This window comes from Lichtheimia ornata (assembly GCF_029851405.1).
Source record: "Lichtheimia ornata isolate CBS 291.66 chromosome Unknown scaffold00077, whole genome shotgun sequence".
Taxonomy (NCBI): domain Eukaryota; kingdom Fungi; phylum Mucoromycota; class Mucoromycetes; order Mucorales; family Lichtheimiaceae; genus Lichtheimia; species Lichtheimia ornata.
Genome location: NW_026695397.1, coordinates 126,643 through 144,861, shown reverse-complemented (window position 1 = coordinate 144,861; position 18,219 = coordinate 126,643). Strand labels below are relative to the sequence as shown.

General features: G+C 43.5%; 5 protein-coding genes across 5 annotated transcripts; 3 read left to right on the top strand and 2 right to left on the bottom strand.

Annotated features, from left to right (window-relative positions):
- Nucleotides 1-2,670: 2,670 nt before the first annotated feature.
- Nucleotides 2,671-4,446, top strand: O0I10_010862 (uncharacterized protein; the record flags this gene model as incomplete). The annotated part of the gene is made up of 8 exons (XM_058490836.1): nt 2,671-2,787; nt 2,844-2,885; nt 2,956-2,988; nt 3,053-3,202; nt 3,263-3,437; nt 3,495-3,633; nt 3,694-4,133; nt 4,187-4,446. The coding sequence occupies 8 exons, from the start codon at nt 2,671-2,673 to the stop codon at nt 4,444-4,446; spliced, it is 1,356 nt and encodes a 451-aa protein (XP_058338448.1).
- Nucleotides 4,447-4,634: 188 nt separating this feature from the next.
- On the bottom strand, nt 4,635-5,653 carry O0I10_010861 (uncharacterized protein; the record flags this gene model as incomplete). The annotated part of the gene is made up of 3 exons (XM_058490835.1): nt 4,635-5,292; nt 5,356-5,574; nt 5,631-5,653. 3 exons carry the CDS (start codon nt 5,651-5,653, stop codon nt 4,635-4,637), a joined length of 900 nt encoding a protein of 299 aa, XP_058338447.1.
- A 148-nt stretch (nt 5,654-5,801) lies between these two features.
- Nucleotides 5,802-6,250, bottom strand: O0I10_010860 (uncharacterized protein; the record flags this gene model as incomplete). The annotated part of the gene is made up of 3 exons (XM_058490834.1): nt 5,802-5,863; nt 5,923-6,021; nt 6,085-6,250. 3 exons carry the CDS (start codon nt 6,248-6,250, stop codon nt 5,802-5,804), a joined length of 327 nt encoding a protein of 108 aa, XP_058338446.1.
- A 2,492-nt stretch (nt 6,251-8,742) lies between these two features.
- On the top strand, nt 8,743-10,319 carry O0I10_010859 (uncharacterized protein; the record flags this gene model as incomplete). Its single annotated transcript, XM_058490833.1, has 5 exons — nt 8,743-9,129; nt 9,181-9,315; nt 9,381-9,470; nt 9,532-9,585; nt 9,654-10,319. The coding sequence occupies 5 exons, from the start codon at nt 8,743-8,745 to the stop codon at nt 10,317-10,319; spliced, it is 1,332 nt and encodes a 443-aa protein (XP_058338445.1).
- A 664-nt stretch (nt 10,320-10,983) lies between these two features.
- O0I10_010858 (uncharacterized protein) lies at nt 10,984-12,914 on the top strand (the record flags this gene model as incomplete). The annotated part of the gene is made up of 7 exons (XM_058490832.1): nt 10,984-11,016; nt 11,093-11,188; nt 11,369-11,794; nt 11,852-11,986; nt 12,051-12,140; nt 12,208-12,261; nt 12,327-12,914. 7 exons carry the CDS (start codon nt 10,984-10,986, stop codon nt 12,912-12,914), a joined length of 1,422 nt encoding a protein of 473 aa, XP_058338444.1.
- Nucleotides 12,915-18,219: the final 5,305 nt, after the last annotated feature.

Sequence of the window (18,219 nt, the reverse complement as noted above, 5' to 3'; positions counted from 1 at the left end):
TGGAATCGCGCGTGTTGTTGTTGCTGCTTTGGAATCAAGAACGCTTGGAATGGAGAACGTTGCCAATGGCCTTCGAGCTGCCTTTGTGATTACAGCTATTTTAATTTGCTTGTCCTCGTATCGTTATCGCTGTGGCCCATACCTCGCGTTAGTGGTATCTTGTAGTGTACCGTTTTTTCGTCCCTGCTCCTGCTCGCGATACCATACAAATGTCGATCAAGGCACGTGCCTTGGATAGCATGCATCGTCTTGACGTGAACGCAACAGAGATATCATTAGCTGTTGTTTGTATTAATAAAACGACTCTGATGGCCATTTCCATGTGCAGGCATTGATGATAGCCTTTAAGTCACCGACACTAATGCAACCTCCTTGACAACATGGTCCGTGCACTCGATAAGCTGACCTTCAGCAATCATTCATTTGTGCAACATAGGTTCCATGTCTAACCTATTCCTCCTTATAACAGCATCATCCATCATAGTGTATTGTGTTAAAATTGCTATGACAAGGTCCTCGTTGGTTAGGTAATAACAACGTTGTACCAGTCTGTGGTCTTCTAATATGTTGGGTTTATGCCCTTGTTGCATAGGACAATTCTTTGTCGTGTCGTAATTTAAGCATTGGATGTAGATGTGCAGATAATGACAGGGCCCGCTCAAATGTTGTATGACCCTCGTAGTATATCCAATAATCCAGGCAATGCTTTCCAGCAGTAGCGTTCTTCTCTCGCCCTCACTTTCATATTTGTGTGTCTGTCCTTATCCAAGCGCATCCACCATGGTACCTGATAACCCATTCCTCCCTTCTTTCTTTGTATTTTTGTCATCAATAAGCATGCGGATCATGGTTCAATAGTTTACAGTAGTACGTGCTTTTATAAAAACGTCAACGTCCGCTAACTACAATGTTGAAACCATCTAGCTATGTACCATCAAGAAGCATCCCGTCCAGCAGATCCATTCAATCCCATACAGCCAAGGCGATATGTACAATGACCTTGAAGCTATCCTTGATCCTTCCCTTCATCTCCTTACCATTATAGAATCCTCCATGCCATCCAGCATAAGTAGCTTCAAGTAAGACCAGTGTCGGTGCCTCATGTGCCTTCGTGTTTCTGTCGATGAATCTTGTAGATAAGGATATACAATCAATTCTATGCCACCAAGTGCTTCCAACCATAAGCTCATGCAATGCCTCTGCTCCAATATCCGAAAAAGACCGAGTACTCCAATACCATCCATGGCTGTAAACTGCTTCTCGTGGCCTTCTCAACAATGCCATCCCATCCATCATCATCCTCAGCCGTATCCACGTGACAAGATCCCTCTTGCTGACGACGTACCAAATAACCAAAGCAACATTCCAAGAACCTATGCCACTGCACTTGATTGCATCCATCCATCCATAGCCATTGCAGACCCAATATGTTGGTTGAAAAGAGCCATGCTATCGCTGCTGATATGCTTCCTTTCCCATCCTGCTGTAGATGTATCTCTTTCTTGCTTATTTTCCATTGCATCTCAACCAGGTGAAGATTGCTTGTGTTGTGGTGTGTACTTGATAGCTGATATGGCATCATCCATAAGAAGTTGTATGTGTTGAAGCAAGTTGTTACACGTAAATAAAGCTGCTTGCATACAATGGCTGCTGTTCACGTGAAAAAGGGTGCTAGGCATGTTGCTGCAAGTAAAAAAAGTTGATTGAGACGATTGAGTAAGGCCTCCCTGATAGTAACTGATGGGATGGACGCTGTTACGCTTGATCGTGGTAGGGAAGCGCGCAAGAGAGCGTGTTGTATCAAGAGACTCGTGTATTGTAGAAGAGTGACAAGAAGGCTGCCTACACGTCAAGGACTTGCCATTCAGTCAAAGACAATCGGATCAAGACAAGTGCAGGGTTGACATGATGGGTTGAAGCAGGACAATCATTCGCAGGTGGTTGTTGTATACTTGAATGGACCGACATTTGAGAATGGGGAGCAAGTGGAAATAAGGTGGGAGTGGAAGAGCTGGAAATTAATAGGTCAGGCACTGCCCTACAATCTTTGATCTTGTGATTGCCCCTCTCGTACTTGAAACTTTCATACAAGATGCTCTTGGGCACACTGATCAATCACGATCTCATAAAGCCTACAAGCTTCATTATGAAAATCTCGACAAGTAGGTACCTTTATGCTTTACGTATAGTGTAGTAGTATGCGCGATGGAGCTGTTTGCTGCTAATTGATTGTGTCAAGAGGACTATGAACAAGGTGATGCAGTGCGTGAAATGGTACGTGTTACACATGGTCGTTGACAAGGTGCTGCACAAACAGGATGATGATGAATGCCTTTAGAAAGGTATGTAAACAGCATCTACGAATAAAGAAGATGACAAGCAATGGACCCATATCACAATGGGATGTGGGATCGAGATCAATAAGCAATGACAATCCAGTGACAATGAACCATCCTTTATTAGATCTATTTTTACATAGGGTGTGCATAGCTATCCGCTCCATTGACAACAACATCCCAATTTGAGAAATCACTACACGTATTCAACTTGCTGATTTTGGCAAAGGGTATCTCGGCGCCTGCGGGAAGCTTTTATCCGATGTTTCATATGTATTAAACTGCTGTGCTACAGGTAACGCCGTTTATTGTGCTCTTTGCTTGACAAACTTTCATGACACAAGTGACACTCATTGTATTGCAGCATGGCCTCTGGGGGAACAAGAACCACATGCGCTTCATTCGAAAGGCAATTGAAGAAGCGTGCGATGCCTCTGATGCAATCGATATCGTAAGTTGGGAACTCTTGCTATTCGTATTCTTCCTTTTATTCACTTGCTGACATAGCTCAATGTCGATATTAACGAAGGGAAATATACATATGACGGCGTATGTTTGTGCTGATGATGATGATGATGGGTAGCGTTCGAATGATATTGTTGACTAACGAGCAAAGTAGATAGATGTGTGTGGAGAGCGACTAGCACAAAAGGTTTGGTATCGTTGCTTGGGAAGCATTGCTATGCAACATGAGCTCACCATGCGGATCCTGGTAGATTCGTGATCGGGTGGATGAGTTGGATAACAACAAGGATACCCAAGTCGAAGGAGTGATCATGGTGGGATATTCTCTTGGCGGATTGATGCTTCGTTATGCAATCGGTGTCCTGGGCAAATCCGGTTTCTTTGACAACATCAAACCCTTGGTACGTAAGATGGAAAATGAGGGTTACATGCAGTAATGCTTACTCGCTTTGTGATTGAAGCTATATGTCACCTTTGCTACACCCCATCTTGGCGTCAGACGCGAACCCAAGTCGACATTCCTCAAGTTTTATAACTATATCACTGGTCATATCCTGTCAAGAACGGGTGAACAGCTCCAGCTGCTAGATGATTACCAAGATGGATCACCTATTTTAAGCGTGTTAGCAGATCCAAGTATGTATCAGGCTCAAGCTTACATGTAATGGGTTTGTTGACATGGAGGTACACTAGAACGAGAATTTCATCAGTACCTATCACGATTCAAGCAAAGGCGCACCTATGCCAACGTGGCCAATGATCGCACCGTACCTTATTGGACAGCAGCAATGGAAATTACCAACCATTTTGAGATCATGAAGGATTTGGATATGTAAGTAGGATTCGAGAAAAGATATAAAGTGTGTGAAAGAATACTCATGGCATACGATAGATCGGTGGATTCAACCTATTCATCCATCATTACGGCGTTTGACCTATTACAGCATGATGAGGATAAGAATGATGATAGCACAATGACAGCGACAACAACAAGAAGCGTCCACCCTAGCAAGAAACGAAAACGATCCAAGGATGGTATCCTAGTCAAATGTCTTCTCGTGATCTTTTCGCCTTTATTACCGGTGGTTGCTCTGCTTGCATTCCTTTATATCGGGTCGCAAGGTTTAATGTCACGGCTACGTGTAGCACGACTTTTAGCCGCATCATCATCAAAGAAAACGCAACAATTGATTCAATCAGAGACCATCCGCCGTAGCAGCAAGAGTAATCACAGCACTATTTTGGAGGAAGAGAATCAGGAAATTTTGGTCGATACCTTGGATGCAACCAACATACCCACCAACCCCAGCCCAGCAGTGAACATGCATCAAGGTACATATTAAAAGCGGGATTGAATACATGATGATGGTAACATGCCTTCATAGAAACCACCAAGAAACGCTCCAGCTTGTACAATGTCATGCCTTCCGAAAGAATCACCAAAGTTGTTCAACCCATGGCGTTGTCAGCACACCAGATACAGATCCAAAAACACCTTGATCAGCTTGAGTGGGAACGTGTGCTTGTCTATATCCGAGGATTCAATGCTCATGCCAGTATTGTATGCCGAGAACGACGATTCGTGAACGATGGTGGTCGTGCAGCGATCCAGCATTTTGTTGATACCCTGTTTGCAGCATGCTGAAGAGTAGAACGATTTCAGCTAGACATTGGAAAATACATATAAAAAACCGATCCAAAACATGTGATAACGAAAGAACAATTGCTTGCAGTGATATATTATGATATGAGGATTAAGAAATATACATGTATAATGTGGTGGTGGGAGTTGTGTGCAGTGTACAAAGAAATGGATGATGAAAAAGAGCAATATTACTCGATAGACCACATATCCTGATGTTGGCGAGATTTATCATTCCGGCCATGTTGTGTTGGTTGTTGTTCTTCATCCATGTCATCCAATGCAATCTTGTCTTCATGACGATGATGATGCAGCATAACCGGCGCTTCCGACGAGTCAAACTCATCGGATCCTTGGTCAATAATGGACATGCTGCGTAATGATGTTCCTTTCTTTCTACGATCAGCAGAGGACTTTTTGGCAAATACATAGATGCCTTGTCGTAGATTCAAAAAGCTCTTGACGGCAACCGACATGGTGAGCAAAATGAGTGCCATGGCAACCACCACAGTGAAGATCAAAAATCGGCGTGTGAATTCGTAGGGATCATCGGAGCCAGGCTCACGTGGCACGCAAATGCGAACGAGTCGATAAATCAGGTACGCAACAGCACCAGCACCAGCAATGATGAAACCTCCCATCATGTACTTGTTTTCACGGTACACGGCAAGGATTGCAAGTGTCAAACCCAATGCTCCTAAAACAAATACAAGCACAGTCTCAGTAACGGTCTCGTCATATTGCAGCTTTTGCGATGGGATCAATTGTGCAGCAAAAGAAAAGACAAAGTAAAAGTCGAGCTTGAGTAATGTCAACAACACGCTGCTTGTGATCAATGCGCTGCGTACTCTATTCATGTTTCAACTCGTTAGCCTGTTGCCATCATCATGATTATTGATGTATTGGTATTACCGAAGATCAGCTGAAAAGGTACGATAGTTGTCCCAAGCAAACTCCTTTCGTAATCTCCATGCAAGAAATGCAAGGGCAACAAAAAAGCATGGGATCAATGCAATGATGGCGTATTCAAGAGGTCGAATACGATCACGATAGTAATCAATAGCCATATCCTGCCCAGCAGGTGTATTGGGCCACCGTGGATCAATGGGGTTCCACAATTCTTGAGAGCCACTGTATACGTTATTTAGCCTAAGTGCTAAAAGGTATCGTTGTTGTACACTACATACCAACCCACTTGTTCAAGGATCATGTGTTGCTGGATTTGGATACCTCCGTAGCTGCATAGGTAAATTTGTCAGTGCTTCAAACTTTGGCAACCTACGAATATAGAAACAGCCTTACACTGCCACATACGCAAAAATCATACATGTTAGCCTCATGGATGCGGCTTGGACCAATTAAAAAGAGTGATAATTACCTACTACCAATAATCCAAACGCCACGAGCGTGCATAGTTGGGCTAGACATGGATTTAATGGTTAGCCATACAGCAGCCGGAGCCATTTGGGGTATGTGTACCTGTATTCTTTTGAAGCAAGGCATCGACACATAAAAGTACCTGGAATGCTTGAGAGACAATGAAAAGCGAGTGATAGATCAAATCGGATTCGCTGACACCTAAAAAGGCGTGATCAATATTAAGTTGAACATGGAAAGATGATGTTGTTTTCGCTTTCTCACCTTGGCCAACGCTATCCATTTGACAGTTGCTGACAAGTGCAAGGTGATTTTTGACGACCAGACCCTCCAAAATGCAAATGAGGATACATTCGAGGCTTATCACCGAAAGTGTGGCGATGGATTCTTTGGTCTTAAAAAGTGGGTTGTCGCGTAGTGATGAACCCATGGTTCCAAAGATATGGTATAAAGAAAGAGGGAAAAGATAAAGGAAAGAGTGAGAGAGTGAGAGAGTGAAAAGCCTTTTTGGACTTGGATCTAACTTTTTTTCGTTGCCCGTGTTACAAGTGGAGTTGGCCAAAATGGGTAATGATCGCAAGGCCCGCCCGATGCAGTAAACTGTAGCCAAAGGGCATTACAAGTGGGCGCAGCAACATATTAAACAAATGATTGGCTAATCCAAGTTGCACATTCGGCATGCAGGATTTCCATTTTTCCTGTTATGCATAGAACCAAGATTGACCCAAGGCCCAGAAGAGAGAAATAAAGGTTGCCCATTGCACTTGGACGTGTTGTGATCCAATCAACCCACTACAAAATTATGCGGCGACTCATGTAACACAAACGTTGTTCATCTGTGGTGCTCACCCTTCTCGCCATAGGCCAGCATTGCCCCACTCAGCTTTCGTGTACAGTATGTTTGACACGGCAAAAAAATGTACATCGTAACACACACTGGAATCATTTTACATCGTGTACAAGATACGAAATGATCGGGAAGCATAGCTTTATTGAGAATGACAGTGAATGTAAAAAGGGTGAGTTGCCATTTTCGCTTGTGATGATACATGATGATGCTTACTATGTAGTAGTAACAGTAAACACATTTTGGGATCTTTGCGTTCAAATTGGCAGCGCTACACGTTGGCCCTCATTATTGGGAAGAAGATTCAAAGGGAATCGGCTTCAGTAATACTCGCATTCTTGGCTTCTACATTTGTCAAAGTGATGAGATATAGGAAACAGCAGCACATCTACCAATGGTATCTATAGCTGGGTTATGCATTGGTAACATACTTAGCATTAGCCAATGATTTCTTTGATACTGCAATGCGCGTTCTCCGCAATCGCTAAGCTGATGGGATGATAATGTCAAGTACTGCACTCGACCATTCTTAGTCACCAGTAGATTCCGAATGCTCGGATATTGCATTGCGGTATGTTAGCTCATGGGTTGGTGTAATCGATGGAGCGCTCTTCGTCTCTGAATAAGTAATTTTTCATTGTATGTTGCCGATTCAATCATTACAGCAGCAGAGTGCACAGGACCCAGTGCTTATTAAAAGCTCAAGAATGACGAGACCATATACATAGTTACATGCCTAGGAGCAACAAGTGGACGCAAGGTATTCGTTGATACTCATCACGTTGTAGTAATCTTGAAACAACCACCATCTAATTTGACATCTCAGGATTGGGAACATGCTATGTTACAAATGAACGGCATTATGCATCATAAAGCTACTTATGCATTTTCCATGTTGCAGCTTACGAGGCCATTGCTATCATTTAAAGGTGCATTGAAGCAATACTTGTGCGCCACAATAGTGGCGGCACACACGTCTACTGGATTTATGGTCGCAAGCGTCCCATACATGGCATGTCGGACAGCTTTTTACCAATTTGTCCAGGCACCCGGAACTCTAAACTGATAAAGGATGTCGATAATGATGACATTTTTTGGTGCGACTTGACAAAGACCACCAGCGTACATTGGGAGTGAGTTTGCCAAGCCCACCTTTCTACGCTTTCGATGGCTCTTGGCATAGATCAAAGCGTGCTATAGCCACTCTACACGTATATGAAAATAGAGATCAGATGCTGCATACAAATATAGATGCTTAGCAATGCGTGCTATTTTGCAGGAATCCCCTCTTTGTTGTGGCGGATCGTCTCCTTGTGTCACGTTGTTCCATAGTTACACAGTAAGCAAGCGTCACATGGGCGCCTTTAAATAGGAGAGCGCGTTAACCAAAGTGTTGGGTTTCATTTACCATCAAGATGTATCTTGTGTCTTGTGCCACTCGCATGCTACATACAGGTTCGGCAGGGGGCGAGCGCGCGCATATGCCCTGCTGGTTGGCAATAGGAAAGTGGTGATGATAGTGATAATGGGGCTTCGATTATCCAATCAAAGCGTTATCCAGAGTCGATGTTTCCAGTTTCAATGTAGTGGAGAGTTGAATCATTGCAGCAGCAGTGATACAAACATGCATGTTCCGCTCATGCACACTAAGCCAGAGGTGGTGACCCAGGCCTAAAACATAAAAACTTTGCTCCTTGTTGCTCCTCTTTTCGCCTTTTTCTTTTCCTTTTTTCCATGTTACAGTGATAGATTTCCACCTAAATGTATTTTGTATTCGAAGCATTTCATCGACGGGTAAATATATAAGATTTTTACCTTGACGCGACTGTAACATAATCAACCGCATCAGCATGTGACAACAATGTAGCCTCTAGAATCAAAATTGCTCAGCTACACGCGCATCTTTGTGGCAGTAGTCCTCAGCTTATTACTTTTCATATATATCGGATACCTTATCTACCAGGTAAGAAGATGCACTTTTGAATCATGTAGCAGCCGCTTATCTCAATACATGATGCTATCATCCATCATAGATAAGGTATGACAAGACGCTCTTGCGTTTATCAACCGAGATCATGGTATCACCATACGAGGTTCCACATATTGAAATTTGCGGCCAAAGCACCACACTTACGTTTGTGCAATGCGACGTCATGTACATGAATTGGACAACTGTCTCACTCCCAAATTGCTACGACAAGATCCGATTCGGTGACAACTCGACATGGTCTCCAAGCCAGTGTTACCTGTTTGAGGTCAATGGCACTTTGCATTATGGCGTCGAAGAAACCCCAGCACCTGACTCACCAGAAATTCGTCGTATCGACATTTATTGGCTCATCAATTCTCTTTCAAACATTACTGAAGCTAGTGTTGGCATTCCATCTATTACGATCATGCTTTACGACCCTCGATTCAGTAGATGGGATCCAAAAGCTGTGAACCATATGATCCCTCAAGAGGTAGCAATATGATTTTCGAAGCTGATGAAAGCTGATCTTTTTAATATACAGGTTGCATTTTCAACCGAAATGACTCAAGGAAACTATCGATCAACGTCACTACGCAATTATACCAGCACTTTGTTCTTTACACCATCAAGATACCGTGCTATACCACCGCATGATTCTGGGTCTTTGCTAGGATTTGTAAGTAGGATGATCATCAACATAGTTAACAACAATGGCTTGTTGACAACAGCATCATCACCCAGGAACCATCATTTGTTGATATCTATACGATATCATCCACCCAATTAGATTGGCCTATGCATCGTCAAGACAACATTAATTTAACGCGTGGTGTAAGTTTTCATTGCAACTTGTGCCATCCTTGCATGAGATTAATCGAAACTTTCTACGTAGGATTACCATGGATTGTTTTCGGTGCAATTATCCAAGGCGACCTATGATGTCAAGGTGAGCTTGTTTCAACATAGCAACCACGCATAAAACCTAGCAACGATGCTCATTTGTTGTCGCTGTAGACCGAGCAACGACAACATACATTACTATCAGCGGTGGCATTAGCAGGCGGAGCTTATGGAGCTATTACGACCTTATACACTGTGATGTTTGGCATGGTGCGACATTCTCCATGGGGCATGGTTCATCAACTTCCTTTGACTGTAGTGCGTGCCGTTGACAAGGTGTCCGATAAAAGAAACAAACGACAACGATTACTTAGTAATGATCATCATTCTCGATCATCATCACCACTTCCTCCTCCACGTCCTCCTCAAAATAATAGCAGCTCTGATGATGACGAAGTAGAAATGGCTATTGTGGAATCAACACCTCTTCCTTCTTTGGGTCGTAAATCATCCGATGATCATCCATCACCACCTCCACCTCTTTACCATCACCAACCACCTTCTTCTCCTGATACCACCGATCCACCCTATCATGGCGATCGTGATCGGATACAACACTTGGAGACTCGCATGCTGGAAATGCAAGAGGTGCTAAGAGAGTACTATATCAACATGGACTTTTTGGATCAGATGCGAGACGTACGTCGTAGGCGGACAAGAGGTGTGCCATGGCTTCATCGATCCTCTACCAGTAGTGGCAATCCTAGCATTGCTAAACGGGACAACAGCAGTAGAGACGTACTTGGTGGATGGTTGTACGAAGATGATCCACGCAAATGAATTCCACATCCTTGGAACGTATACTACATTCAACATACTTTATCACAATCTTCCTTAGTAAGGTGCACAATCCTAATAATGATGAAATAAAAACAAAACTTTGGATATCGCGCAGTCGTTTTGTGACACTTGAGGATGGAGAAGGCATGTTGACAAAGCTTATGGGGTACTTACTAAAGATGTATTGGTGGGTTCATTTGCAGCTCCCATATCCAGAAAAGCAAAAAGCCGCCATTGCAGGTTTTTTTTTCTACATTCATGCGCACAGACTTACAATAACAACAACGTGATGAATTACTCTTACAACTTGTAGCATTCACTCAGCTCTTTTGCTGTTCTCCCACCAAAAAAAACAAAACTCAATGAAAGGTTTTCATATGCAACACACGCATGAAGGGTTTGAATATAGTTTGTACAAAGTTTCATGTGCCAAGAGAGATCGTAAGGTGAAAAGTGGCTCATCCGTGCCACAAGTTTGGGTCGTACAAGGTGTACACTAGTAACCGAGAGAGACCGCTAAGCCAAGCAGTACTTGTATATCAATACGCCAGATGACATCTGTTCCTTCTCTTTCTCTCTCTCTCTCTCTCTCTTTTCCTCTCACTCCCTTCCTCTCTTTTGTGTCATCGCTTTCCAAATCGGTGATCATTGTACATACATCAGCATGTTTTTTGTTTTCGAAGCATTCCATCGTCGGGTACGTTGGCGTATACCATGATCCCTTCTCCAACAATGGGTATTAACAAGTTTATTTTTACCATCGATCACCATAGCCATATGAATCGAGAATAATCGCATACGCACGCATGGCGGTGGCAGTTGTATTGGCTCTGGCTTTCTTTGCATATTGTGTATACATCATATACCAGGTATGTTGTTTATGAAACGATTGCATGAGGGGTCGCGTGTGTGCTTTTGGACATGTGTGTGGAGAGCGGGGATGACCAAAAGGTTATACAGCAGATCTCTTGCTCTCTTTTTTTACCTCTCTCTTCGTAACGACACGCGCCGCTGATCACACAGCTTTCCATTTATGGTGAATTCTTTAGGTCCGATTCGACAAGACACTCCTGCGTCAATCTACGGAGCCTATGCAAAGCCCTTACGAAGTTCCGTTTGTTGAAATCTGTGCTCAAGATAGTGGTATCACATTCCCACGATGTGACATGATGCACATGAATTGGTCATACAGCACACTGGAGGACTGTAACGGCTATGTAACCAAGGGTGATGAAGAAGGCACTGAATCCCAATGCTATCTCCTGGATACTGAAGGAGCCTACAAATACGGCGTTGAAGAAGATTATGATGAGGATGCACCTGAAGTACGACGTGTGGATATATACTGGAAGCTGGATAGTGTCCAAAATGTCACGGAAGCAAGTATATCAATTCCCACTGTGACGATCCAAATTTATGATCCTCGATTCAACCCATGGAACGATGCTGTGCTAGACAGCATGATACCACAAGAGGTAGGGGTAGATTCAACATAAAAGAAAATGGGAGAGGCTTACCTTGTGTGTATATAGAAACAATTTTATACAGAGATGCAACAAGGTGATGCACGCTCAACGTCCTTGGTAAATTGGACAAGTGCTATTTTTTTCTCGCCCATGAAATATCGTGCCATTCGTCCTGCTGATGGTGCTTCTTTGCTTGGTTTTGTAAGTGTGATTGCTCAAATTTCTTATGTACCACAATCTCCATTAACATCAGCCTACCAAAAAGGAACCAACTTTTGTGGATATTTACACAATCGATACGACTGAAATGAATTGGCCAATGCATTACGAGGATAACGTCAACCTTACGAGTGGGGTAAGCTTAAGTCAACATGCATGCTACTGTAATTTTGGGCCCACTCATTTATTTGCTATACATCAAGGATTATCATGGCATGTTTTCAGTGCAATTAGCTAAAGCCAAGTATGATGTCAGGGTACGTAAGAGCCATTTGTCGCGTAATGTGTAGCATCCTTGGTTGACTTTTCATCATCTACATAGACGGAGCAGCGACAACATAGTCTCTTGTCAGCTTTAGCTGCTGCAGGTGGTGCCTATGGTGCCATTACGGCTGTGTATGCTCTATTGTTTGGTATGGTGCGTCACTCGCCGTGGGGTCTCTTGGATACGGTTGCATTCTCTAGTGGACGTGTTTCTCGAAAACTTGCATCTAAAAGAAGCAATGGCAATAACTCTGGTAATACGACCAACGAAATGACGAGTAGTAAACCAAGCAAGCCATTGCTCCATACCACTCGACGCTATGACAAATCAGCAGATTCATCCCCGGCATCATCTGAAGATGAAGGTGTTGGAATTGCATTATCCAACATTGAAGCACCGCCACCTTCAGCCAACGTATGTCCTCCAGCGTCAGACATTCGTTATGCCAAAGACCCCTCTTCGCCAACCAGCATTGATCCAACCATGGAGAAATTAGAAAATGTCGTTGATCGGGTACAATTCTTGGAAGAGCGGTTCAACAACCTCCAACATGTGCTAGGTGAATACTACCTTGATATGGATAACTTTAAAGCAATCCAATCAGCCACTCAAGTACGTCGTCGACGAAGGGAACCATCACCATGAATACATTACCATCTCTAGAAAAGGATACCCCACTGATTATCTATACATACAATTACCCTATTCTTCAATACATATACACTAGTGGCCTTGGTTGCTCGCTTCATTCGTGAACTTTGATTTCCGGTACATAATTGTCAACTAATAGTCATTTGCTCCCATTCCAAACTCTTGCCTAATCCACTGGATGTGATATGCTCCTACTCCAGATATGTATTTTCATGATTCAAGTTTCTTGATCCGAGCCGATTTGACTGAGCTACGGTCAAACGGAGGATTGCATCAGTTGAGATACATAGCCCATACTGTACGTAGGAAAAAAGATGCTTCAGATTGGGGTGAGTAAAAAAGACGGATGCGTGGGGACCTGGTAGCAAGCCAATGGCTGTTGTTGGATCATCATTATCATGTAAAGTGTAAAATGACACACACCCTTTTGCTATACGTGAGGATCATTTCTTTTATTTTGTACCTATTGTCTATCGTGAGGGTGCTGATGATGATGGGTAGATGGTGTATGTGGGATAAGTGAGTGGCCTCAGTGTAATAGCAGTAGGGAGATTTAAACTTGGGGGACGGTAGCTCCACGACTTGAGACAACGCTTTTTCTTCTCTTTCTCCCTCCTCTCCTTTTATCCCATTCACGACATCTCGATCAAGGTAATGTATTGTAAAAGAATGCTCTTGTTGGCTGTGAGGTATTAATGTAGTTCTGAACATCCATTGCCAGGGAGTGAGTGCGTCCAAGTGCTGAGGAATGAGCGTGGTTGGTGGTTGGTGGTTGCCATGGCGATACCGTTGCTTCCTCTTGTTCGTTGCTATTCCCGTTCTATGTTTGGTGTCAACAGGTACACGCAGAGCGCAATGTTGCACTGTAACTTGTTCCATTGACGTGTTAGCTTATATAGAGGGCAAGTTTGGTCTCAAGACGTTGGCTGGTTTGGCGTTTGTTTCGGCTCAACTATACTACACCATGGTTTTCGGTTTCCAGTAACCAACAGCAACGGGTCTTTGTGTATATGGAAAAGGCAAGTACAATGAAACAAACACTGAAAAGGGTGTTTATTGTGTGTGTGCTAATAATGAATTGAATAGGTTTCTTTGATCAGGCGATGCAACTTGGGGGCATCATCATCATCTCTTTGGGTTCAAGTCCCAGCCTGTATCAAGCACTTGGAGCGCGTCCAGGACTCTACGGGCCTGCGTTTGAGTTGATGGGTCGATGATGATGGATTTTTGGAAGAGCATGGTCACCGTGTTGAGGTAAAAGGGGATTTGCAACAGCTTGTGAATGTGTTTAACCAACACGCCCTTCTCGTGATAGGCTCGGTCTTTCCCTTGAGGATTTCTTTTCATGAGGTGGGGAAATGATTGGAAGGATTGGGGGTCATTCTTTCTTTGGAGAGGATGAATGAGAACAACTATGAGCCTGGACTCTACGTAAGTGATGTCCTTCCTTGCCATGGATCGAACTGGCCTTGTGTGATTCGTGCAGTGCTTTCTCAAGAACAAAGGATCGCCCGACGTTGCTCGTATGGTGGTGATTTGGTTTGTGAATTCCTTCTGATTTGCTTTCTTCCTTAGAGAGGATCGCCTAACGGTATACCAAAGCGTCATCATTCTGATACCAGATGGTGTCTAACATGCCTGCTTTCTTATTTGTAGGGACGACGATTACGACGATTACCTCATTCACAACAATGACAATGATGACGACAACGAGATTCAAAAGGAAGCCTGCAAGATCCCATTCTTTTCATCTTGTGTACTGTATTTTTGGATGTTTGGTGTGACGGATGAGATTGACGACTGGTGACGAGTACGAGTACGAATACGAATGATGACGGAGGACGACTACGACGATGGTGGTGGCAATGTACAGTAGCAAGATAGCTAGATGAAATAAAGCATTGTTTATTTATTACACGCTTGTTGGAGGTTGCTAGCTTGTGGATTACATACTATTGCTTCGAAGATGGAATAATAAAGGTGGTCCGGTTACCGTATCGGTCATGCAAGAAGTATATGGCTTTCGCGATGCGATAAGGAGGAGTGGGAAGTGGGATGAGCTTGAGAAGAGAAAAAGTGAAGAGATCCCTCCATTGAGTTTCAGGATGAGTGACTCATTCAATATGTATACGTATCTTTTTACATATACAAATCGGTTTATGCAGCTCAACTTTCTTCTACATGCAAATGTGATGCATACCCTGACACACCTTCATTATTGGATGCTGTTTACTTACGTACCTTCACAAAAGGCAATCATCGTCATCATTCATTTGTGTAGCAACCTGTCAAGGACGTGTCTGTGTAACCACCACGTGCCGTTTCACTCAACTCTTCATCTTTCCGTTAATGCAGCCGATACCATCCACTAGGAAAAAGCAACTCCATCACGCTTACAGCATAGGTAAAACATGAAGGTGCCTGTATCTCCAAACTTTACAATGAAACGTGGGGTCTTTGATAGCGCAATGTGCTCGGCTTGGCCAACAGCACCTTGTGTGAAAGTTTCACGTTCAATGTCGCAAACAGCCCAAAAAATATTTTTTGGTCGTCGAAAAAAAATTCAAGTGGTCGACCCCAGGATCCAGTTTGGCTGGTGGCGACATTGCGAAATCTGGGAATGGCCACGATGAACTTCATACTTTGACACAAGATCGCTTTGACTTAACCGAGCAGCTTGTTCTCTTAAAGACTCCTCACTTCATTGTAAAGTTTGGATATACAGGCACATTTATGTTTGTAAGCGTGATGCTATATGAAGAGTGGTCTTTGTTCATTGCCAAGTAGCTAGACTCTGGAGAGCCAAAGATGCAGAAGGACCTCTTTGGGTAACTCAGCTAAAAAGTCAGGACTTCAGGGGCAATGCATGACAGGTACGCAACCCTCCCTTTTATGTCATACATTGGCAGCTAATAGCCACTTTTGTGCATTCCCAACTTTTGTGCATTCTATTGTAGGTGGACGATGCTCCTGCTCCAGACATTCATTTCCATGATTAAAGTAGGTTGATCCGAGCTGATTTGGTTGAGTTACGCTCACACAAGATTACATCGGTTGAGCTACATCGAGCGTACTCTATGTCCAGAGTGATGTAATCTCTCTTTGACCGCAGCTCAGTCAAATCAGCTCGGACCAACCTACTTTAATCATGGAAATGAATGTCTAGAGCAGGTGCATCGTTCCCATGCAGTGGATCTCGCAACAATGATGATTGGATAAAAGTGGCCGTTAGCTAGCAATACATGCCTGTTCCTAGATGATCCATAAAGTAATTAAACATTGACCTTTTCATTCATGCAAACGTAGCTGTGTTACACAACACGACCCTCTGCATCTTTTGCTCTGCCAGGGTCCACCTACTTGACAATGAACAAAGACCACTCTTCTTATAGCATCACGCTTACAAACATAGATGTGCCTGTATCTCCAAACTTTACAATGAAACGTGGGGGTTTGATAGAGCAATGGGCTCGGCTTGGCCAGCAGCACCTTGTGTGAAAGTTTCACGTTCAATGTCGCAACTAGCCCAAAAAATAGTTTTTTGGTCGTCGTCGTCGAAGAGGTCGACCCCCGGATCCAGTTTGGCTGGTGGCGACATTGCGAAATCTGGGATTGGCCACCACGATCGTGAAACTACCACACAAGATGCGTTTCACCCAGCCGAGCAGGTTGTTCTATTAAAGACCCCACGTTAGATTGTAAAGTTTAGAGATACAGGCGTCTTTATGTCTTACATGTGCTGTAAGCGTGATGCTATATGAAAAGAGGTCTTTGTTCATTGTCAAGTAGGTAGACGTTGGAGAGCCAAAGATGCAGAGGGGCGTGTTGTGTAACTTGAGTCATTCAGCACAGGCGATGCATGATACTTGTGCACTATTTAGGAAGAGTTCAAAATGCCAGCTAATAACCTTAGTCCTCCCATTCACCTTTGTTACCCGATCCAATGCATACGAACGATTGTCCTGCTTCAGCCCAGCATGCCCATCATTCAACTTTCTTGATCCGATGGGATTTGACTGAAAAACGCTCAAACACAGAAGTATCATCCAATATCAGAAGAATCAAATTGATGTAAGTTATTTGTAAACTGCCAGCTAATAGGCCATTCCTCCCATTCACCTTTGTTGCCCATTCCAATGCATGTGAACGGTTCCTCTGTTCCAGGCCAACATGTCCATCCTTCAACTTTCTTGATCCGATAGGATTTGATGCAGCAACACTCAAACAAAGAATAGCATTCAACTCATTTTAATTTCCACCTCTTCCACTCCCACCTTGCCTCTTCCACCCCATTCTCAACTCTTAGCCCATTCAAGTATACAACTACCACCTGCGAACGATTGTCCTGCTTCAACCCATCATGACAATCCTACGAATGTCCTGATCCGATTGTTTTGACTGAATGGCAAGTCCATGGCGTGTACACAGCCTTCATGTCACTCCACTACAGCACACGAATGGTTTTGATGCTACACCTTCTCTTGTACACCCCTCTACCACGACCACACGCAACAGCATTCATTCCAGTAGTTGCTTTTAGCAAAGCCTATACTCCCATTGTATCAAGTTACTTGCAGCAACTTGCCTTACGGGCTTTTTCACGTGAACATCAGATAGCCATTATAGAGCAGCAGCTTTATTTACGTGTAGCAACTTGCTTCAATACATACGAGTTCCTATGGCTATGGCTATGGATATGGATCTTGCTTTGGTGCATGGAGTGGAAGGAATTGGATATATACGACGCGTAGAAAAGGAGCTTTCTTCTTATGTCTCCATTGTGAACTTGACCTTTATGCGCACATGGTATCATCCTGAACGATTGATGCGTCCAATTATCGTGCACTACACGCTATTCCATGGCAGCTACTATCATCATCCTTTATATGTACATCCTACCTAACATGTACGACCATCATCATCCAACTCCATGTTTTGGCACGCCATGCATATGATTCGCCATCACGTATCAAGCGGCACTTCACATCCATCTTTGCACAATGCTCGCCCAAAGGATAGAAGCTTCCCATATCGATGTATTTCCCCATGGGTGTGTACCTCTCAATTGTCTCTTGTGAATGATGTTGGATTAAAGGGTCACCTTACCGGATATGAAATTGCATTGCCATCTATCACTGGATTACTATAGTGTAAGAGACCTTCCTGAGTCGTATGTCCACTTTTGATGTGATAAAGGAAAAAGGAGGAAGAGAAAGGGTGTGATTGATTCACTGTGTCTTGAACAAAGACTGTACAACTTATGCGCCCCCCTCATTAATGTGTTTACAACGTCATAACA